The 23855-nt window shown below is 43.9% G+C and overlaps 1 protein-coding gene across 1 annotated transcript in view; it reads right to left on the minus strand.

Annotated features, from left to right (window-relative positions):
• unc13c (unc-13 homolog C (C. elegans)) overlaps positions 1 to 23560 on the minus strand; it is a gene marked incomplete at both ends in the record, with an annotated part of 116851 nt that extends 93291 nt beyond the window's left edge. Inside the window, 6 exons of the mRNA XM_079997408.1 lie at positions 781 to 852; positions 5070 to 5148; positions 6673 to 6719; positions 7706 to 7728; positions 19399 to 20523; positions 21481 to 23560. Of these exons, the coding sequence (XP_079853534.1) occupies positions 781 to 852; positions 5070 to 5148; positions 6673 to 6719; positions 7706 to 7728; positions 19399 to 20523; positions 21481 to 23560 (3426 nt within the window). The remainder of the gene's footprint in view (positions 1 to 780; positions 853 to 5069; positions 5149 to 6672; positions 6720 to 7705; positions 7729 to 19398; positions 20524 to 21480) is intronic.
• Between the last annotated feature and the right edge of the window lie 295 nt (positions 23561 to 23855).

Consider the following 23855-nt stretch of genomic DNA (forward strand, 5'->3'; position numbering starts at 1 on the left):
CTTTACAAGTACAGCATTAAGCCCAATCATTCTATTAAATCACGGGTGGGTGGGGATGTAATCTGTTGCCGGATCTTTTAACAAATTGAAGTGGACTCCGGTAGATGCAACGGCATTTTCCAACTCGTTTCAGAGTTCTCTAAACCCAGGTAGTGAGGGGGCTTCACCACGGGTTTCACGTCGCCTCTCCGTCTTCATTCACTTTGTTCTATTAATCAGAAGCTGCATTATCATTTCATGAACAGTTTTTTACAGACGCTGTGGAGAGACGGATATGGAGCCTGATGGCGGTGACAGCATCCAGAGGTAAAGAAACAAGGCTGGTGAATAATGCAATCCATCTTTTTCCAGTTTGTTTTTTTTCCCCTCTTTTTAATCTTTGGCGGCTTGTGTTCCTGGCAGTGCGTTCCCGGGGACATCCATCAATACTCTGGGTGCAGCAAACAGCGCAGCTATAAAAGGTCTGTCACTGTTCCAACCGCACTCTATGCTGCACTTTGCCATCCTGCTTTAGGTCTGAGCCAAACCCCACCACCCACCCCCACCCACCCCGCCCCCAACCCACCCAGCCACCCCTGTCCCAAAAATGTTTCCATCTCCTCCTGCCCCCTCCGGCCTTACAGCAGCAGAGCGATGAAATATAATACCGGTGCCTCTCCAAAGAATCAATGTCCCCCTCCCCGCTTGGGATCGGCCACACAGGGGCCGTGAAAAAAAACGAAACAAAAAAAAAAAAAAAAACGAAAAAAGAAAAAGATGCGGCGTGCGCGGAGTACTCACCAGGTCCTCGTTGTTGAGCGTGGAGCGGTTTACCAGAGCGAACGAGATGCCTGCCTTTCGAGCAGCGAGGGTCTGAGAGGAGAGAATGGAGGACACAACGGGAGTGAAAACACATTCTAATTGCCGATCATCAGTCCTAAACGCATTTACGTGGAGATTAGAGAGGGCGGCGAGAGCAAATGGGGGTTATTACGTTGCGAAATAAATAGGGTTTAAGTTACTTAGGGAAATAAATAAATGGTATAGACCTTCAGCGAGAGAGATTAATAAGTGATTGCTCCTGGAATAATTACTTAAACAAATTGAATAATGCGTCTGAGGTTTTGCTTGCTCCTCGGTGTGATCGATCTGTCTAGGTTTTCCACTGAGGAGGCATCTAGTGAAATAACGGCTACTGTACGTAGAGCCCAGAGAGAGAGAGAGAGAGAGAGAGAGAGAGAGAGGGTGAGAGGGGAGGATAATAACAGGGATGGGATGCAGGTAGGAGTGTGTGAGGGAGAAAGCCACGACTAAATTAAGTAAAACAGAAAGAGAGAATGTAGAAGAGAGTGTGAGGGAGAAGCCATAACGAGAATGAATGAAAGAACGAATGAAAGGGAGAGCAAATTAACGCACGGAAGTATGAAAGAAAGAGCAGAGTGGCAGAGCAGGGTGGGGGCGCTGGGGGCCAGAGTTATAACCTGTGACCAGATCGGGGGCCACACGGATTCATCAGGCTAGTTTATATGTCTAAACAGCATTGTGAACCAAATTAAAAACAATTTAAAAAAAAAACGCACTCCACATTCTTCACAATGTTTATCAGCTTCCAAAAGCCTAGGCACACAACAAGCATTAAAATGAACAATAAACTTTTTTTATTATTATTCTCTTATACCGTGGGTTTAATATTATGTCTTACATAAATACTGCTTCTGCATAGTCATTGCAGTGCAGTGCATTTTTATTTTTTTTGCTTTATTACTTGAATTAATACATTTCTCACATTGATATCATCTATATACTGTATATATCACCTATATAATATCTATTTAATATCATCTATACAGTTCATTTAAGAACCTTCAAATGGATTCAAAGGGTCAATCATGGTTTATGCTGTAGGAGGACTACATTTGGCCGACGGGCACGAGTTTGTGTGTCTGAGTTTGAGGTAGAAAGCCATAACAAAATAGAAAGAAAGAAAAAAGAAAGAAAGAGAGAAAGAAAGAGGAAAGAAAGAAAGAAATAGAGAAAGAAAAGAAGAAAGAGGAAAGCAAGAGGAAATAAAGAAAGAAAGAAAAATGAAAGAAAAAATAAAGAATTAACTAATGAACGCATGAATGAAAGTACGGAGGAAGTAGGTCTGTGTTTGGGGGGTGGAGCCGTCACAAAATTAACACAGACAGACGGACTGACGGGCGGACAGACAGAAAAGGAAAGGTCTTCCTCACCAAAGCCTGCGTTTCCCGGGGCACAGTGGACAGAGAGTGGGAGAAAGAGAGATATTCAGGGTCAGTCGGCAGCGTGAGTTTCTCTCTGATCCACAGCCAGTGCAGCGGTGTCTCAACTGCCATGCAGGACGTGAGGACTAGGCCGCGGAGCGCTCGTCAAACTGCGCCTCGCCAGAAGCCTTTGTACAGCACTTACATAATTCAGTATTCATTCATGCATCGTGAGTTCCTTAATTGCAGTCATGCTTTGGCATTTCTATTTGTTTGGGGTTTTTTTTGTTTTTTTTTGTTTTTTTTTTGGCTTTGTTTTTTTTCCTTTGGATGAAGCTTTGGTAATATTTTCTGCTGTCTGCTCTGCACGTTAGTTAGACACAAAGAGAGATAAACACGGGACACGCACACACACACACACACGCGCGCACACGCGCACACACGCACACACACGTATTCACGTATGGGTGAAGCTGCACCACACGACACACACACACACACACACACACACACACAAACAAGAAACGAAGGACGCAAACAAACAAACACACATAGATATGGACTTACACGCGTGTAATGGGGACACATGTATAATCACGCACACACACACATGTACAGATACACACATACGAACAGAAACACCCACACTGGTTTACTATGTTAATCTCCATTGAGCCCGGATGACCAGAGAGAGATACAGAAGAGATAGAGACACTTATCCCAAACTGGAGGAGGTTACGCAACAGAGAAATGCAGACATGGACAGCTGACAATATTGGATCCGTCTTTACCACGACCCCCCGTGTCTGCACAGCCATGGTAAAGACCCATGGAAGCCACGGTGAATGCAGGAGGGAACGTGACCTCTACATGAACTGTGAGTGTTGATGTAAGTTTTTTTTTTTTGTTTGTTTGTTTGTTTTTTTGGGTTTTTTTTTGGTACAACATGCACTGGCACTGCTGGGGTTGCTGCGGGCAATACAATAAAAAAAACGACCCTGTGTCCAGGAGTCTCATAATGCATAGATCGTGTTTTTTTGGATTTTTTTTTTTTGGATTATGGTTTTGACTTTTGATTTTGTTTTTTGCACCCCACCATTGGGCGGAGGAAAGCCTCCGGTCCCGGCCGATCAAACGCTGTTGCTGCCCTGAAGCAATCGCACAGCAAATGGGGGGGACATTGACACAGGAGAGGCATGAGAGGGAACCAATTAGATTGCTGACTACTGACTTCATCCCATGTGTAAAAGGCTTGTGTTGTGTCGCTTTTACCATGATTTAAAAGCCTCACACCGTTAAATCAGAAGTCAATGAAGTCCTGAGATATATTTTTGGCTTGAGTTGTCAACATTTCATGTTTAAACAAATGTTCATGGCCTGCCGAGCGAGGGGGAGACAGGGCCGGGCCGAGCATAGGCAAAGGCTGAAATCTGACAACTCACTGAAAAATATCACCCATAGCTGTTATGGGTCTATGTAGGAATGGCAAAATATACACGCAAAGTCCAAAAAAGAATGGAGTAACCCATACTTACCAAAGACATTGAAGGTTATTAATTTTTAATGAGAGATATGGACAAACACAGTATCAACTCATGTCGTTCACCGTGATAGAAACATTCATCAGCACCTAGGTGTATGACATCAAACTGCATCACAATATTCTAACAACGCTGGCTATCAACACACGGTTTTTCTTTTGCGCGTCACTTTTCTTTTTTTTTTTTCCCAGAGGAGACTTAGCTTTAAAGAGGCGTTAATACTGTCCGTCCCGTGGTTTACATGAAGATGAGAAACAAACACCGTAGCACAGGACAGAAACAGACTGTACAGTACATACCGGACAAACAGTCAGAAACAGACATGAATAATAACCGGCAAATGATGGCGTGGTGCCTTTGAGGAAGGAATAACTTAGTGGTAAAACTTAGAATAAACCTCGTGGTGGACCTCTGCATACCGTGACATGACACATGTAGCTGGCTTGTGTTTGGATATACATATAGATAGATATCATATACACTCATATATTTGTTTTGAGTCCAATAAAAACGTTATTTGAGATCTCATTTTAGTGGCTGCCATCGCTCAACACGATTTAAAAACAAGACGATAATAAGATACAGATAGAGTTGCAGGCAGCAATACATGTGGTCAAGTTTATTTGTTTCAGGATACGTGTAAACATTTTTAGGTTTTTGTCAAATGCATCAGAATGTCATGTTTTTACGTCCATGAAATTCCACGAATCAAGTTGTCATGACATAACGTGTGCCAAGCCTTCTCATTTCAACCAGACGTCAAACTCTTGATTTTAATTTCTGAAGTGACAGTTACATCTCTACAGTGATCATTTTCTGACGTATGGGATAGGTCATTTGTAAATAACAGTCCTAAACAGCTGAGCTGCTAATTTTGTTTGTAAGTTGGAAAGTAGAGTCATTTTTCTCCAGTTGTAAAGTAGGGTTGATTTGAAAATTGTAAAAATAATACTTCATAATAATAATTCAATTTAAATTTTTTTCAAGTTTTCAAGTTTTTGTGAAACATTTTTGTGATGGACGTCAGATGGAATACTGAGAAGTTCTCATTGTGGATAAAATGTCAGTATATCGATTTGAAATCGCATGGTGAGAACCCGCCCGACACCCCGCCCTATTCATTAGCAACATGGCTCTTAGTGAAATACTTCATGGTCTGTATTAAAATATTTTCTTGCTACCCTCTACTAAACAGCATGTACTCACACGGAGCGCTGTGCCGGGGCGGGGCGGGGCGGGCCCCCGCCGGTGTTGTGCAACGCGGGGGTCAGTCCAATGTATTTGACATAAATCACATATAACCTTGTTGAGGCAGATAACTCACCAGGTCTCGGACAAGAGGCACTGTCCTCTTGCGGCGTAAATCTGGCATGCTGTCAATACCATAAAGAATGCTGCCAACCCTAGAGAAGCAGACAGATTTAAGGTGCATTAATACCATAATAATGTCGTCCTGGAGGAGGCGTTGCCACGGCGAAAGAGGCGTCCTGATTTACGCCGCCGGCGGGGCAACGTGCATCGCACCTCGCCGCCTAACCCGTCTCACCTGCTGTTCTCCGCCTCCCGCGGCCCTCGGCTCCGAAGGGCTTCCGTCTCACCCCATTTAACCGTATAGCGTGTCGCTTCCCCCTCTCTATCTCACTTCTTCACGTGATGGCGCCGCCACCCTGCCCGTATAATGGATACATATATTAACATGCCGGGAAAATTTCCGCCAATTAGCTCCGAGCTCTGACAACAGAGGCATTAGTCTGACTCTCTCTCTCTCTCTCCCTATCTCCCTCGGTGTTTCGCTGTCTCGTTCACCTGCCCGGGCTCACACACTTGCTCCAGTTCGATCATTTATTTTTCCTTCTTTTCTCCCGTTCTCTCTCTCTCTATCTCTCTCTCTCTCTCTCTCTCTCTCTCCCTCTCTCTCTCTCTCTCTCTCTCTATCCGTTCCCTCCCCCCCGGCTCCGGTTCTCGGTGGGGCCCTTCAGCTCCCTCCGTCACTCAGAGCCTCCGTAACGACCTCTGCGTGACGCCGTGGCTCCCGAGCCTCCCCGCCAAGCTTCCCTCTGACATCCACCCCACCGGAGCATCAAGGCGCGTCGGCGACATGAGGAGCCGCGCCCGCTCTGCTCTCTGGCCCGGAGAACACGCCGCACTAGAATTAGCCGCTAATAGACGGGAGGGGCACCAGAGGGGGCGTCCCGTGACCAAGCAGAGTGATTACTGAGGGTCTTTCTCAGGAGTCTGTGAAATGTCATGCAAATAATTGCAATTAACCTTTCAATTATGGACCCTATGACGGTGTAAACCTGTTATAGCGCAGTAATGCACATCCACCTTACGAAGAGGACACAGGTATTGCATTTAATATTGGATCGCAAACATTCTGACGGATGGAATTTTTCTCAACTTCACCGATGGTAAAACAAAAAAAGGGCAAACTGACAGTGGCTCAAAATTCCCCTTCAATTGGGATGACAACGTATAATTATGGAATCTCATGAATGATTGTGGAAAGCTCAAATAACTGTGATAAGACTACAATGATTGTGTAGATTATGTAATAGTATTTAAAATAAAAGTGGCAGCTCTATGCTCAGCAGCATCATGTGACAGTAGTCAACATCTTACATATGAATATATATCTCTTCAAGGTATATATATTCTTTGCTTTACATATTTCCATTTCTGCATTGAACGTCATGTGAACATGAACTGTAGACGACGTCAACAACGATCGGTTTATTTTGCCGTTTCTTCCTCTGCCTGTGACAGAATGAGGCCAGCGATTAAAACGTGGAGACACACATTCCAGAGAGGCGGGCGCCATGTTTCCTGTGCGCATGCCCCCGACGCGTCGGCTTATACGGCGAGAGCCGATCAGATCAGGGAGAAGTGGCAGCAGGGGAGGCAGCGGCGGCAGCGGCAGCACTCACCCTCCAGTCTGCAGGCCGAGGATTTTGGGATCCAGGACATTGCGAGTCTGCGGAAAGAAACGAGGCGAGTCATGTGATGTATGGCACGTGACCATGTGAAGAGCATGCAAGGAGGTGTGTGTGTGTGTGTGTGTGTGTGTCTGTGTGCGCGTGTGTGTGCGTGTGTGCGTCTGTGCATGTGTGTGTGTGTGTGGCCAGGCAGGCAGTCAATTATGGGAGCACAGAGTACATGGGGTGGTGAGCTCGGGACACAAGTCGTGATGAACTTTGAATGGGGCGGGGGGGGGGTAGGGGGTTTTCATCGCACATGGAGGCGGGAGGGCAGCCCCACGGGCAAGAGACCAAATTATTCCACGTCATTATGATTTGTGAATCCAAGACTGAGATTTGTGCCGCTCAGGGCGCTCCAGGCCAGACTTGCCTGTATGCACTCCCTCCTCACCGGCTGGAGGGCCCCATTTGGGACACACATCTCTCACCCGGGCGGCGATGTAGAGGTAATAAGGTGAATACGCTGTGTTCTGCCGTCCGTGTTCATTCAAATGCAAACAAGCATCGGAAGGGCTCCACAGGCGTTTATTTACCACTTAAACGGGACAATATCCATTCGGCTAGCGTCGCTTTATTCGTGTTGTCGGCACCCAGATCAGATTTTCATCATAAAGATTCTTGTCGAGCTAACAGGCCGGGGAAGGAGCTATTTTGGTGAAGTCAGATTACACTTCACTACATCACTGGGAAGTGGGACGGAGGCATTACGAGGGGGACGTCATGATGTGATTTATGACAGAAAACATGCAGCATTTTCAAGTGGTTAAATGGAATCCAGAGGAAGAGGGAAATCCACTTCCCTCTCTCTCTCTCTCTCCCACTCTCTTGCCTCTCTCTCCCACACACACACACACACACACACACACACACACACACACACACACACACACACACACACACCAATGCATCCACATGCATAGACGCCACTGAGAAGGGAAACGGGGAATAGACAAGGACATGGACAAATTGATGTGGTCAGAACCTGAGTGTCCAAAGCACTGCTGTCTGAAAAGAGAAAGGGGGGAGAGGAAAGAGCAATGTTAAAAAGTAGACAGCGGTTCCTACTAACCGGTGCCTGTGTAGCACCATCTCTTGACACTTCTCTTTTATTAATAGCATGATGGCATCTATGGCCATTAGCTGAGTGTAAACACGTAATATCCTATGTGGATTTTTTTGACACAAATTGCAAGATGACCCTTTTCAACAGACAGGGCTGCAGGAGCGTACTGTAATTGCGCTGTTATCGATCCGTAACATATCACAGCCAAGCACATTCCACGCCGCTGTTAACCGTGCACGGATCACACAGGGTTGTGATGCACCATTTGTTCTTGACAAGCGTATGGACGGAATTAAACCCAGGAACGTCATCGATCTGCTCCAAGGATCATTGACTGCATTGTTCTATATAAACAGTACACTGTACATACATGTGTTTGGTTTGCTTTTACGCATGCCATTCTCGCCCGAACGTGTTAGGATAGGTGTTGTCATTGGATGACAATTCAACTCCTATGGGATTTGAAGAATGTTTATTAATTTGCTTGGTGCATGTTAGTTGCATGTGTGCATATATTATTGACCATGCCCTGACATTTGACATTTGAAAATGTCAAATGTCAGAAAGATTACAGGTGAACCGCAAATCAACAACTGCCCTTTGTCCGATCACATGACTGGTATGGCACTGAAGACAACGCCCTGGAATCCCTGCAAACAGGGACACAGGACACACTCTGCAGAAGCCCCGTTTAAAGAAGGGTCCAGTGGTGTTGAGCTACACTGGACAGCGTGCATCAACTACTTAACTAGGTGAAATAAAGCCGTCTACAATTCCTCCTCGAGGTAAAGCCAAGCCAGAGAAACAGGCTAGGCGACAATATAAAGGTAATTTCAAAAGGTCCCTTAAATCTAAGGTATAGAAATGCAATCGATTGGAAGGCATAACTCAGTGGGGCTGTGACTGGGCTGTTGAGATAATGGAGGTGGCAGTAAATCCTGCAGTTCCGCGGCAACACGCATGGCCACACAAGCACATCGACCGGAGATCAGTGGAGCAGCAACACGCGTTGCCCGATAGGTCATGTGTTGAAGTTTGCCGAAAAACACACACGCACACACAATCAACCATATGTAGAATATGCAAATACAGCAAACACACACATAGGCACATAATGTAAGATTTCTGACGCATTCACTAGCACACGTGAGAGTTTTATATCGATACAAAAATGATTACAATATCAAACAAGAAGGTAATCACTAATGATTGTCTACATGACAAACCATTAGAGATGTACATTGTTACGAGGAGATTTGATCACATCTTGATAAAATAAGTTTAACACATTCAACGTCATTGTCTAAGAGCAAGTGCTCATTTGCACAGTTCACTGAAAATAAAATCGTTATTCCACATGTGCTGCCACACAACCACGCACAAACAAACATGCACGTGAGTTAATACAACAGAAAAAATATAGAATTTGCACTTGCCAAAAGGACAAAAATTCAGCTAATTTACTTCTTACATGACATTTATAAGTCAATTCTGGAGTCCCTTAAATATCGCACTTCAGACGTTAATAACCTTCAGCACTATTTTAAACCACAAACAATATAGGATGCAATCTATTCATTTATGAAATGTCCTTTTAATTTAACTTGGTATGAATTTGATCATAGGATTGCAGAAAAGTCGTATCAGTTGTTGTACTTTGAGTTAAAAGGACACGGACAAAACAACATGCATGTTGAGTAAAGGTAGAAGTGTAGGAAATGTTGGTGTTTCAATTTCAGTCTTACTTTAAAAATATATGCTACTTAGAGGGGAGGCCGTTTAGAACACTATCGGTAGCTCAGCTGACCCCCCCCCCCACAAAAAAAAACAAAAAACAGGTCCAACAACTACATGAGGAGACTGCGACCATGTGTGGGGGTGAGACATTAAGACTTAAGTCAACTTACATGACCACCCAACGTTTGCCGGGCTTTTCTTGACTGTGACTAAAGGAATTGTTACTGTGGTGGGCTGTTGTGATGATTTATTCATGGTAATTTCAACACTAAAGTGGGACCCTGCGGTCAAGAACAAGAAACTGAGCTTTGGGGCACTTCCAAACAAAACAATTATACTGTATATTTGTATTTATTTAAACTTTATTTAGACAAGTAATCTCATCGAGACACAGGATCTCATTCTCAAGAGGGACATGGTGATTATAATATAATGTGACAAGAATAACGAATCGACATTTCAATTTAGATTCTCTTACACTATTTTTTAAAATGACGAAATCATTTTGCATATCGAGTGGCTAGTGCCCGATGAGGTGAAGATTATCTGAATTATTTGACAGTACACATACACAAACGGCAGAGCCATTCACCTGCTTAAATAGTTTTTGTGCATTTTGCATATAAATTGTAATTTAATAAAACAGTGATCCATTTCATTGGTGATCCTTGAGAATGTGACGAACTTCTGGAAGACAATCACTAGGGTTTTATAATGAATAATTAACAGTAAAGACTCTGGTACAAAGTAAATGTTTGTTCAAAAGGCTACTTTAGGACAAGAATCTATCTCAGACAGCAATGGGAGGTGTGGCAAACAGCAAATATACTGTAATTCAAAGTATATTTCACAGCAAAGCTATGTTGCCAAAAACGATTTCATTACTATTGTTCTAAAAATAAGGTTGACATTTTCAAGACTATACCTGACATGTTTACTATCTATCAGTTTGCATGATGCAAGTAGTTAATTAGCAAAACAAAACACAGACAGGGTGAGTAATTATCACCATGTGATAAGGTCACTCATGTCCAGCAAAGCCTCTTTGCATCGATTGCATTTACAGGACTGTAATGACTGGTGGAATGAGAGGCAAGAGGACTCAATAGCACAACTCAGAGACAGGAATCTTGAAATGAAAAGAGCCTTTACGTGCAACAGGTTTGGTAAACAGGAAGTGAGTCAGTAGATCAGACAAACCTATCCGACAAGGAGAGGACAAAGGCGAAGTCCAGGAAACAAAGCAGGGATTAAAAACACCAGGAAAACTAGATACTAGGGATAATGCTGGAACGCTTGATACTCTGTACAAAGACAAACTGGCACACAGAGCGGGGAGCACACAGACTAAATACACTAGGGAGGTAAAGGTAATGCGGGACAGACTAAACTAATCGGGGCGGGGTAGACGATCACACTCCAGACAGGAAACACATAAGGACAGGAAGTGAGGTCTCTAGGGAGCAGGGCGGGAAGTCACAGTACCACCCCACCCCCAGGGACAGCACCTGACTTCCCAGGGTGGTATGGATGGCAGAAGATGAGGTCTGGATCCACAATATTGCTGGAGGCCACCTACAACTTCTCCTCAGGAGAACTGGATTGATCACCTTGGAAACAGGGAAAGGCCTTTCAAACCGGAGAGCCAGCTTGTCGGATTCCACGCACAGGGAAAGGTCTCTGGTTGGCAGCCATACTCAGGCCGGTAGGTGGGAGCGGGGCTTCGCCATCAGTCATCCTACTATAACAGGCAGAGCTTTTAGGAGGACATGACGGGCCTGGCTCCAGGTGCGGCAACACTGAAGAATCAAGGCCTGGGCAGAAGGGATGCTGACGTCCGTCTCAAGTTCAGGGAACAGTGGCGGCTGGTACCCGTAGGCACACTGAAAGTGAGAAAGGCCAGAAACAGAGCTAGGTAAGGTGTTGTGTGCCTACTCTATCCAGATAAGGTGCTTGCTCCAGCTCCCGGTTCAGCCGCTCGGTCTTACCATTAGACCTGGGACGGTGACGCTGAGAAGTGAACAGAAGGCCTTACAGAACTGGGAGATGAACTATGGCCCCGGGTCTGATACCACATCCCTAGTGAATGCATGTAATACCTCGACCATCTCCTTGGTGGAGGGCAACTTAAGCAGAGGAATGAAGTGAGCTATCTTGGAGAATCCGTCCACAAGTGTTTGGATGATGGTGTTACCTTCAGAGGGGTGTAACCCCATGACAAAGTCCAAGGAGATGTCAGACCAGGGGTGATTGAGGAGGTGGGCTTCGGGAGCCCTTGTTCTGGGCTTACACAAGACAGGCAGCCACATATTTCCCCACCTCTCTCTCCATGGACGGCCACCAGAAGCGTCCAGGATGACAGGAGAAAAGGGAGGTGGGAGCCCAATGAATGACCTGGGAACGAGGCAGGGACGCAGGGACAAACAACCGGTTCGTTGGACAGCCGTCCAGTACTTGGACGTTAACATTCCCCTGTGTGACCATCTCCTTAATGCCCGACATGACTGCCCAAACCACACAGGAAGAGAAGTCTCCCACAAAAAGGATATTGGCGGGAGACTTTGGAGCTGAGTTAGGGGGAGACAGAGCTTCAGGTTTAGTGTTCTGGGACCCTAGGTTGGTAAGACAGAGAAAAGTTAAAACTATTTAGGAGATGGACCATCTTGCTTGTTGGCCGTTGGGCAACTGGATGTACTCCTGGTATTTATGGTCTTTCCGCACCAGGTAAGGATGCTCCTCCAGGGCCACCGTTATAGCCAGCAGCTCCCTGTTCCCCATTTCTCTGGGCAGGCGAGAGTTTCCGGGAGAGGCAGGCGCAGGGATGGATCTTGTTATCCTCTTGTGACCACTGGGAGAGGACTGCGCCAACCACCACGTCTGAAGCATCAACCTCCACCATGAACTGTTGATTGGGTTGCGGAAGTGTGAGGAATGGGTGACGAGCTGAAGCTCTCCTTCAACCTCCAGAAAGCCTGTTCAGTTTGAGGAGACCACAGAAACTTGACCTTGGAGGAGGTTAGGGCTTGCAGTGGGAAAGCAACAGTGCTATAGTTTCTGATAATAACATCTGTAAAAATTGGCAAAGTCTAGGAAATGTTGCAGTTGTTTCCCGTTAGATTGCGCAGCCCACTGAGTGACAGCATTGATCTTAGCAGGATCCATCTGGATGTTGCCCACCGAAAGGACACCAGGAATGCGATGGAGGGGACATGGAACTTGCATTTCTCACCCTTTACGAAGAGCTGGTTATCGAGGAGGCGCTAGAGGACCTGGCGGACATGCTGGACGTGAGTCTCTTCATCAGAAGAGGAGATGAGGATATTGTCCGGGTAAATGAAGACGAACGGGTTCAGCGGCTCATACGGTTCATAACGTCATACACAAGGAACTGAAACACAGCTACAGTGTTGGTGAGGCCAAAGGGCATCACGAGTATCTCGTAATGTGTTGGCCTCCAACGGCCTCGTCAGGGGAACTAATTAGAGTCTCAGCTTCTTAACTAATCTCCAATCAGTGAAGTTCTCTTCTGCCCTGGAGTCCACTAATACAGGGTTACAGAGAGTCTGAGATGGAGTGATGAGCTGTCCTTGAGTAAAGGGTCGAGCTGGAAAAACAGAGGAAGTAGTTGAGCTCACCAGCACCCCTTCTTCACTGCAGGGATGCGGATATGAAGTGACCCAGTGGAAAACAGTAGATACATCTGCCCTCCCGCAGGCAGCGCTGTTGCTCTTCCAGAGTGAGCTGGCTCTTCCAAACTGCATGGGCTTCTCTGACGCAGTATGGGGGGATGGTAAGGTGTCCTCCATGATGAGACGACCATGGAAAGGCCAGGAAGAAGGGTGATTGGCTGTAGGTTGCCCCCTCTGGATGGGCAGGATAACGGCAGCCCTGGACCTCTCTCTCTCTCTCTCTCTCTCTCTCTCTCTCTCTCTCTCTCTCTCTCTCTCTCTCCTGGAGACAGGAGAGAGAGAGAGAGAGAGTCAATCTTAATGGCCAGGGAGATGAGAGAGTCTAAACTGGAGGGAAGCTCTAGAGGAGCTGACTGGTCCTTTGTGGGGTCGGCTAACCCATGGAAAAAGGCGTCGAACGAGGAGTGAGAGTTTCAGCCGCTGTCAGCTGCTGTTAGGGTGCAGAACTCAATGGCATAGTCAGATATTTAACTCAACGCTTACCCTAGACGCCTCATTTGTCCTCATTTCAGAGGATTTCAGAGGCAGTCCCCGGAATCCCCAGAAAACTGTTAGGATCTGGAGAGGTGAGGTACCGGGACTGGCGATGTGAACATGAGGGCTTGAGCTGGAGTGAAGACTGGAACTGGAGATGCCACTGGGTCGTGGGCCGGATCAGGCCTCCGTAACTGGGTGAGTATTTATTTTAACAGGTTGGCTTGAGAGTTCTGTTGCACAGCGATGGTGATCTGCGCATGGGAGCCTAACTAAGCCTGTCTGTGAACCACTAGTGGGTTCGCTGCACGCACAGAGTCAGAGACGGCTGAGTCCATAGTCTTAGCCAGTTCGTATTGTAATGACTGGTGGAATGGCAGGCAAGAGTACTTAATAGCAAGGCTCAGAAACAGGAATCTTGAAAAGAAAGGAGAATTTACTTGCAACAGGTTTGGTATACAGGAAGTCAGTAAGTAGATCGGGCAAACATATCCAGCAAGGGGTAGACAAAGACAAAGTCCAGGAAACAAAGCAAGGATCAAAAACACCAGGAGAACTTGATACTAGGAATAATGCTGGATTGCTTGAAACTAGGTTCAAAGACTAACTGGCACAGAGGGCGGGGAGCACACAGACTAAATACAAAGGGAGGTAAAGGTAACAAGCGACAGGTGAAACTCATCGGAGCGGGGTAGACAATCACACAGGCAGGAAACACTCAAGGACAGGAACTGAAGTCTCTAGGGAGCAGGGCGGGAGTCTCACTGGATACTTGCAGCCTACACTGTGAGAAACTAGACGGTTGTAGCCAACATATTATCTAATTTAGAACAGTAAACATAGTTTGGGAGGAAATGCTTAATAAGGGTGTGTATATTCTGTATTTAACATACTACAGCCAATCAAAATCAAGCATTCACCCTGACTATATAGATATCTACGAATAAGGTACAAGGAGATTTCCTGTTATGACCCATCAACCATCCTATTATAACTATTTCCTATTATGATAATGATGATTATGATCATTTATTAAATTATATGAAAAGGTAAATATTATGAATAACTCCCTTTTTCAGTGCTTGTGTATATTTGGATTTTTAATGGGCCTACAACACACAAACGGAAATAAGACAACTCAAGTCAGTTTTTTGTGAGCTGTCTATTTCATAAAACATATGGTGAAACAAGCCGTTTTGGGGTTCCTCCCACTTAAACAGAGACACAGGAAGCTCAGGAACACAATGGATTTAGATACATGTTAGAATGGCTAGAATGCATCATTTGAGCTGTATGCTCAGCAAAAATAAAACTTTTTTTGAGAACCTCAGTGACCTATGTTCTGTATAAAAAGGAGCATAATAAGTCCTCTTTAATGATCATACTAAATTGTGTCAAGTTAAATGTATTACACTAAAGCAAACATTTTTTAAATGTAATTCACAGTAAGAAACTGCAGCCGAGCTGTAGGTTTTTTAATAGTAAAGTGCTCAGCAAGTTTGTGCTATGAACAGTTATGAATGATGGAACCAACATTTTAATGAGCATGGGTTGAAGAGGGGTCTGTCCCATTGGACTGCATTCAGCGAGAAGCTGTGTCGCCAATTATTGCAAGTGGGGCATCTCAATTTATATACATGTCCCAAAATTGAAGGAATAAAATATGCAGATGCTGATTCAGTCAAGATTATCATTCCAGGAAGTATGAGATCTGTTGTGATACCCACCACTTTCTATATTATGTAAGAGCTTTGTAAAGGAACACAAAAGACAAATGCAATGTCTCAGTTTTTCCTAACAGTAGCTAAGGGCCAGACATAATTGACAGAAATCGTTTGCCATTTAAGGGTAAGCATCCAAAGAAACTCACAGCCCTACTAATAAGAATAGAGAAAACCTTTATATAGAACAGCGACAAAGGAATCTTTGCATTGAATGTGCAATCTGCATGATTTTTACAGATGTATGTCAAACACAATTCATGGCTACCGGAGTCATAATTATTTTTGTAATACAGGCCTTCCTTTCATTTCAGACACAAGGGGTCATGAATGAGTGGCTATTTGGACCCATTCAGCGAAAACAAAAGCATTTCCATCTCCTATTTTTTCCTATCTGCGTTTTTTTCAACATCCACGCTCCGTCAAAATGTAGAGCACTAACCAAAGTGAGGGTCTGCCTTGTTGGCTCCCATAACACCAAGCAGAAACTTCACTAGCAGCAGACCTCTATAAATATTCTAAGCAAGGCTGACCTGGTTACAGAACGCCCTTGGGAGTGTGAATTAGCATCTGAATACAGACACTGCTGTAGCCTAGTGTATGTAGTCAGGAGCTGGCAGGAGTGGCAGTACTGTTGAGACCCCCTTTACAGCTCCCAAACAGCACAGCCAGCATGCTTCAGAACACACTCACATGGAGCACACATCAGCCAAGGCAACTAGAGAGTGAAGCAGACAGAGAGGTAGAAGCTGAGAGTCTGTGTTCAAAGGGAAGCGAGTCAGAGAGAAAGGGAGAGAAAGAGGTAATAACTGTCTGTCCTTCAAAGGAAGCTCAAAGACCAGTTACAGACTCATCTACACGGTGCGGATGAGGAAGGGAAACCCAAGCTTTATTTACTGTAGGCAGACAGCTATAAATGTACCAATATCACGCCCAAGGCCATTGTAGATGCCTTGAAATTAGAGCTGAAGGACTTGGGAAAATAATCAAATTGCGATTATTTTAGACCAATATTACGATTGCGATTTAGTATGCGATTTTTTTTCAAGTTCTTCATCTTCTGTATTATTCCCTAAATACATGCAATAAATCATTCTATAGCAGGACCAACACAACATTGGATTCAGTCAACATATAAACTGCTCTTTCCTGTAGGCAAGGCCTACATGTTATGATGAAATGAGATTAATTGATGCATGAATTGATCCTTTCCGGTACCGTCTGAAAGGAACACAGGTGCTCAAATTACGCCCTGATAGCTCCCCCTCTCCGCCACCCCCCCCCCCCCCTCAGGATGGTGCACAAGGCGCCTGTTTATCTGACCTATACGAAGAGCCGGCCCTGGACAGCCCTATTGTTCAATTGTGTAACATAAAAAAAACAAAAAAAAATACTTTTGTTTTTTCTTTGCGATTTGGAAATTGTGCAATTTCAAAAAATGCAAAAAATGAATTTGTTCCTATTGTGTTGGAATCCAAAATATTTTTAGTAGCCTAACCATAGAAGAATTACAGGAGTCATTCCATTGAAATTAAGCCATAGTGCCATGACCCGGTCTCACGCTTTTTTGTGCTCATAGTTATGAAAATTGATCTATTGAATTGTGTCCTGGAGTTCGGGAACGAGTTTCTGCTGCACAGATCAACATTTTAACCAATTAATTTCAATAGGGAGGTTTTATTCGACTTTAGAAGCGGGTGGCATGGGAAAGCAGTGGGAACAGATATGTACACTAAAACTAAAATTAACGTCAAGAACGTACACCACGCGGGGGGTGGAGGGCCAGCGATGTATTAAAATTTTAAATGCATGGGTTTAAATTGCGTTCTGACTCATGAAATAAAAGCGGGATGCAGATTTCGCTTCTTCTCTGAATGGCCTATTAAATTCACGGTTGGGCAGGAATAGGGATAAAGTGTCATACCCTCAGTATGAATCTAATTCATAGATACAATTGATTGGATATAAATATCAGCGTTTGCAGGTCTATGTACCCATCAGCCAGTGCAGTAAGCATTTCCATGGTAAGAGTGAGCTCAACCAATCAGAGACGTCGCTGTTACACCAAATATGGGTAGCATAGTCTCCATGACATCGCAACTAAAACATGTTGTTCTTAAAACTAGGTTGATATCATACGGATTTGTGGCTACTATAAGAGCAAAAACAAAATATTATATAGATTGCATAATTTTTTACGTAATTATTTATAAATGTTTCAAGCCCAAACACTAAGCCCTATTCCAAAATAGTACAAAAACTACAATTCTGGGCCATTTTGATATGGATCTTTACGCAATTGCCGCAGTGGCGCACTTTCGTCAGGTTAATTTTAGTCTAAGTGTACGTGTCCGCACCCCCTGCCCCCCCCCCGCCCGCTTCTTAAGTTGAATAAAATCTCCCCATTCAAATTACTTGGTTTCAATTGGTTTGAATTATGTGTAGCCCGAAAAAAATGGACAATCGTACCCCACGTCAAAATTCAATACATTAAATTTGGTGACTATGAGCGCAAAAAAGCTTGAGACCCGGTTGGCTGTCACCTCCTGTTTAGCAGAGTCATCAAGATTTTAGGAAATAGTTTGTATTGTATTCATATAAGATTTCAATTCATATCTGATGTGAATGTGGACCAAAACACAGAAAAATATTATACAGTGGAGTACTAATGCACTTGTATCTTTCCTCGTAATAATATTTATTCTATTGTATTTTGTATATTTTATACTTAAAGGCATGAGCATGAATCCATTAGATTTCAGAGAAAAATAAAAAACAAATCCTCACTTATCATCATTGTCATTATGACAACCTTTGCAGAATGACTCTTTGGCATTTGTGGGAAATGGAAAGTCTTTGCATGTATCACACCCACAGTGCAACCAGCATAGCTTGTATTCCCTGTACTACAGCACCTGTGTTGTGAAAGCAGAGGGTTGAGAGGCTCCTCCACATGTAGGTCAAGAGCCTTCTAGTTTTAAGTGAAAGGGGCAAGTCCCTCGGCCCCATCGCAGCTCATTGTGAAAAACTTTTCTCATTCCACTTGAAAGACTTAAATCGTTGCTTCAGTGAATCAATACTAACTGCTTATATGCCATATTTAAGCATGGCATATAAGCCATTTACTTAAACCATGTCTCTCTCTGACTGAGCTTTGACTTATTATATCCGGCATGCATTGTATTCTGATTTATTCAATGCAGCAACCACAGAAGCTTAAGCTGTATTTTGTTTTTACTGTCTCACAAGTAGGAGCTCATAACGAATTACACTTTCTTGTTAAAATGTTTACGCTTTAATAAATTCAACTGAGCTGAAATTGCAACATTGTAATTTGTCAGTGTAAAGAAGTTCATTGGATAGCGTGATTCTCCTAACATAGTTTACTATAAGCCTCAATTGGATAGTAGGGTGATCTTTTACTTCATTTTGAGAAATTGATGCCAGCTTCAGAGACCATAAAAACTGTAGCATTTTAGGGCTATTAAGTTCCAAAAGCCTTAATTTAAAGCTCCAATCTACTGTAAAAGCATTAGCACTGAATCCTGAAAATACCAATATATAATTTACTGTATACCCAAACCAGACCTTAACCCTACCATTGACATGTTTTGATTACATTTGACTACATAATTTCACATTATTTGAAAACAGTCTGCATTGAGATGATCAAAGTTCCCACATAATGATATTTATATGAGCAAAATCCTGATGCACATGGTCAAATTGAATGTTGTCAGCCTGTTATAATATGTATTTAATAGCATAACACTTGCATTCAGTGAAAAGCAACACTACTGTTTATTCTGATTGCGTATAAAATAGTCTGAGCATTACATAATTGGGTCAAAAATAACTTGGACCTGTTGGCACTTGACTCACGATCACAACACACAAACTATTATCATTTTTTATGGAATGTAATGTATTACCGTGCCATTATTACATCATCAAAGCATATTGACACATAATTTGGAGTAAAAAGTCATACCTCCTGCTAGGATTTGCTGCTCCAGCTCAGCCATCTGTTTCCTGTAGGCCCTCAGTGCTGCTTCCTTGAATGTTGGCCGAACACGCTTCTTGGGAGGGGCTTCTGCAGGCTTCTCCTCTGGGACATTTTTATTTTCATCCTCCTGCTGTTGATCCCCTTTTTCAGTTACTTCAGTGGCTTCCTCAATAATGTCCTCTATCTCCTCTAACTCCTCATCTTCCTCATCCATCTCCTCTGTTACATCATTGTCCTCTGTCTCATCTGGCTCCTCTACATCCACATACTCCACCATAGCATCATATCCTGTAGTGTCCTCCGTTAGTTGGGTTTCATAGTCCACACCATACTCATCATATTGTTCATCCAGAGTGCAGTCATACTGTTGAACATGTACCTCTCTAGTTGTATCATAGTCTTCTGGAGCCTCAAAAGTTTCTAGATCCTGAGAGGTGTCATTGTCTTGAAAGACCTCTGTGTCATCGGACACATCATAGTCCTGAGATGTCTCGTAGTCCAGTACAGGTTCCTCGGTCTCCCCTGTCTCATTTATATTAGTTTTATTTTCCAGATTGGCAAGCACCTGCTCCATTACTTCAACATAGTGTGTCTCATTGTCGACAGGCTGTTCGCCTGTTTCTCCTACCTCTGGTTTCTTTTGCTCAGATTTGTAGTAAGAAGGTTCTGTGGGAACATCTGAGTCTATGTTAGTGCTAGAGCCATTAGGAGTGGAGCTGGACAGGGTGCGAAAGCGGCCCATGAAGGAGGTAGAAGTGTTGGCAGGCTCCTCTGCGGGTGCAGGGGTGGGCTGTGAGCCAGACTTCCAAACAACCTCCAATGCTGATTTTGCCCTTTGCAGTGTAGATCCAAAGCCAAAACCAAAGGACTTCTCACTTAGATCTATGCTGAGCCTGCTGCTCCATGACTTGGGAACTTCTTCAACCTTCTCACTTCGAATCTCACTCTGACTGCGATACATGGTGGCTGACTTATTCTGGTTCTGATGAAAGCTATGATTAACATCCAACTCAGGAAACTTTTCCTTGGGAGCTGTTTTAGTGGTTTCCTTAAGGGTACCTGCTTTCGGTACTTCCTTAGTCGCTGCTTTAGGAGTCCCCTTGTTATCCACTTTCGGAGTCTCTTTCAGGACCACACTGGGAGTCTCCTTCGGGGGCACATTGGGAGTCTCATTAGGGGGCACTTTAGGAGTGTCCTTTGGTGCCCTTTTGGGAGTCTCATTGGGAGCCATTTTTTGATTTTCCTTGGGGATAATTTTGGGAGTTTCCTTGGGGACTACCTTCGGGGCATCTTTTGGTGCCATATTAGGTGCCTCTTTAGTGGCAACTTTAGGGTCCTCTCTTAGGCCCTCTTTTGGGGTTGTCAGTTTTGCAGCCTCTTTGGTAAATTCTTTAGCAGCAATTTTTTGGACTTCTTTAGGGACAACTTGTGGAGGCTCCTTAGCAATGACCTTAGGTGATTCTTTAAGGGAATCTCTAGGAGACTCTTTAGGAGTTGACACAGGGCTCTCAATTGGTGTAACTTTAGGGCTTTCTTTTGGGGACTCTCTTGGGCTCTCTTTAGGAGTGACTACCTGGATGTCTTTTGAAGTCACTTTAGCGGAAACTTTATTGACCTCTTTAGAAGTTACTTTTGTAATTTCTCTTTGGGGAGCCGTTGCAGCCTCTTTAGGTATTACTTTAGAAATGATTTTAGGAGCATTTACAGGAGATTCTTTAGTTAGTGTTTTCGGAATATCCTTCATCAAATCTTTGTTAGGAATCGCTTTAGTTGACACTTTGGGTGTAACCTTAGCAGAGACCTTTTGTCCCTCTTTCAATAATACCTTAGCACTGTCATCCTTAGGTGCAACTTTAGTTGCTCCTTTATGGGCAACTTTAGAGGCAGCCTTAGGGGTATCTTTAGATGCAACTTTAGCGCTTTCTTTAGCAATCGCTTTGGAACCCTCTTTTGATTGACGAACAGATGTTTTAAAAGCAGATTCTCTTTCTGTAATTGGTTGGATAATGTGGGTAGTGATTGGTGGTAGAGCAGAGTCTCTGTCAAGCATCATAAAATCTTCATCACCTTCAAATTGTAAATCAACCTCTTGGCATTTAGTGATGTTCTCTGGAAAACCTGGGATGGTTGATGGGTCAAAAGGGCTACTGACCTCAATAGAGGCTTCCAGGCCAGAATCAGCACCTTGTTCCAGATGGTGCCAGTCTTTCCAAGGTGACAGATCACCCTGTAAAGAGAGCTGTGAACCACTGTAGTGGCTTCTATCGCCAGACATGCAGATCATTCCATTGCTTACCCCACTGTCAATAGTTTCTGTGGTCTCAACTTCATTATGCTCTGCATATGTGGGGTTCTCTTGGCTTAGTGGTTGGCTAGAGCTAGCATACCAGGAGGAAGCCATATCCTCTTGTTTTCTCTGCCAAAGCTCCTGATCTGAGGATGAAAGCAGTGAGCAGCCATTAGGCCTTGTAAAGTACTGACTCTCAGAGAAGTCTTCAGAGTATGACTGACAGAGTTTTGAGCAATCAGACTCAGAGCGGCTGAGTTTAGGGGTGGAGTAGTCACTCTGGGAAAGCCAGCCAGGAGTCAAGTCAGTGTAGTATGCCTTTGCATGCTTGTCTGGGTCATCGTAAGTATCTTCAGCATAATGAACTGAGCCTGAGTAGCCTGCTTCATCTCCTGATCGGCTATGGTCATGGGACCGCCTCTTCTCTGATTTACCCTTTTGAACAGGTTTAGAAATTACCATTGCATATTTATTCCTGCTCAACTCATCAAGCTCTTTATCACTGTCCATCGAGTCCCAATCATCACTTTCTACTATTTTATCTTTACCTGAGACCTTTATATCCATGCTTTCATAGGTTTGTGATAAAGACATTGCCTTATCTTTTCTCTCCTTTCCATCGTTAACTAAACTATCAGTAGAGACAGTTATACCTGTCCCTTTCAGTTTGTAGCATTTTTTTAAGACTAAATCCCTATCTTGGGGTGTTGCAAAAATAACAATTATAGGACGTGGTTTTGCATTGGAACATTCTCTTTGTTGCCCTAACCTATGAGCAAGTTCAATTTTAATTGTTTTATGTGCATCAATAAATCCCATTTTATCCCTCAGAATTTTGTATATAAGACTTTCTATTTTCTCTGACCTTTCTTCAGGAACATTGATGAACCTCAGGGTGGAGTTATTAGCCTGATGGCTAATCTGTTTAATGTAGTCATGGATATCACGCGTTTCCCTACGTGACTGAACAAATCCTGACCGAAGCTGCTCAATCTCACTCTGGACTACTTCTACACTGCTGGAGATTTCGTCAATAGAACTCTTTAGGGCATTTACATGGCCTCGCAGCTCAGACAGTTCTGTCTCTATCTGGCTGATCCCTTGAAGCTCCTTAAAGATCATCTCCATTACATCCTGTGTCTGACTGATGCAGCCTGTGGAGGAGGAGCCAGGTTCAAGGGTGGAGCTTTTTTGCTGCCGCCCTGCACGGTCCAGTGATTTGCTCCGGATGCCAAGGGTCTTCCTCCAATTGCTCACTTCTGAGTCTGAGGAGACACATTCCTGACTCTTTTTCCATTTCCTTAGCTTGCGTAGGGCTCCCAGACGGAGTGTGTGCAAACTGGAGCGTTCCACTCGCTCACCTTCTGAACTACCATCAGAAGGAGCCAAACTGATAAGGCTCTTCCTGTTCCGTCTTACTGGCATGGTGTGAGATTTATGTTCATCCAGTCTGCGGATGCGTCTGGTCTCACTCAAGGAGTCAGAGTAGCTACTGTCAATTGAAAGAACATCCAGAAAGATACTTTCATTATTATTTAAAGTGAGAGCGCTTTTGGGGAGTCCATTAGCTATAGCTACACGATAACTAAAAGTGGGCGAGAGGGATGAACAGTCGGTCTTGCCGTCGTCTTCCTCAAGCGATATGTTACGTGCCGAAGAGCATTTGGAGATTTTTTTAACAGTGGTCTTCAGCGTGGTCGACAGATTTGGATTGCGCGCTTGCAAATCAGTGGTCAATTTGGACTCTTTATTTTCACTTCTTTCTTTCTTCTTTATGGGGTTCGCCAATTTCTTTGTAAACATTCCTTTCCAAATCTTTTCAGTGTAGGATGATATGGTCTTGATTAGGGCAGAAACCATGGAGGGCAATCCTGTAGCGTTTTCTATTTCATTCAGATAAGAATAACTTGATGTTTCTCAATAATGGCCTCAGTCAATTTCACTCAAGTCTACCAAGTAACTTCAAATCCAAGAGTCCTCGTCTGGACAAAGTACATTGATCTGAAAGAGAAACAAAATGTAAATTAGAGAGTTGGAAATATGACTCGCTATAGCTATAATACACAAACAGGACAACTTGCCATGACCTATTAAAAGTATAATTCGCTTCTGATGAAAACATCCACAAATTTTATCCACTCATAACATCTAAGGC

The sequence above is a fragment of the Zeus faber genome (assembly GCF_960531495.2).
Source record: "Zeus faber genome assembly, chromosome: 3".
NCBI lineage: Eukaryota > Metazoa > Chordata > Actinopteri > Zeiformes > Zeidae > Zeus > Zeus faber.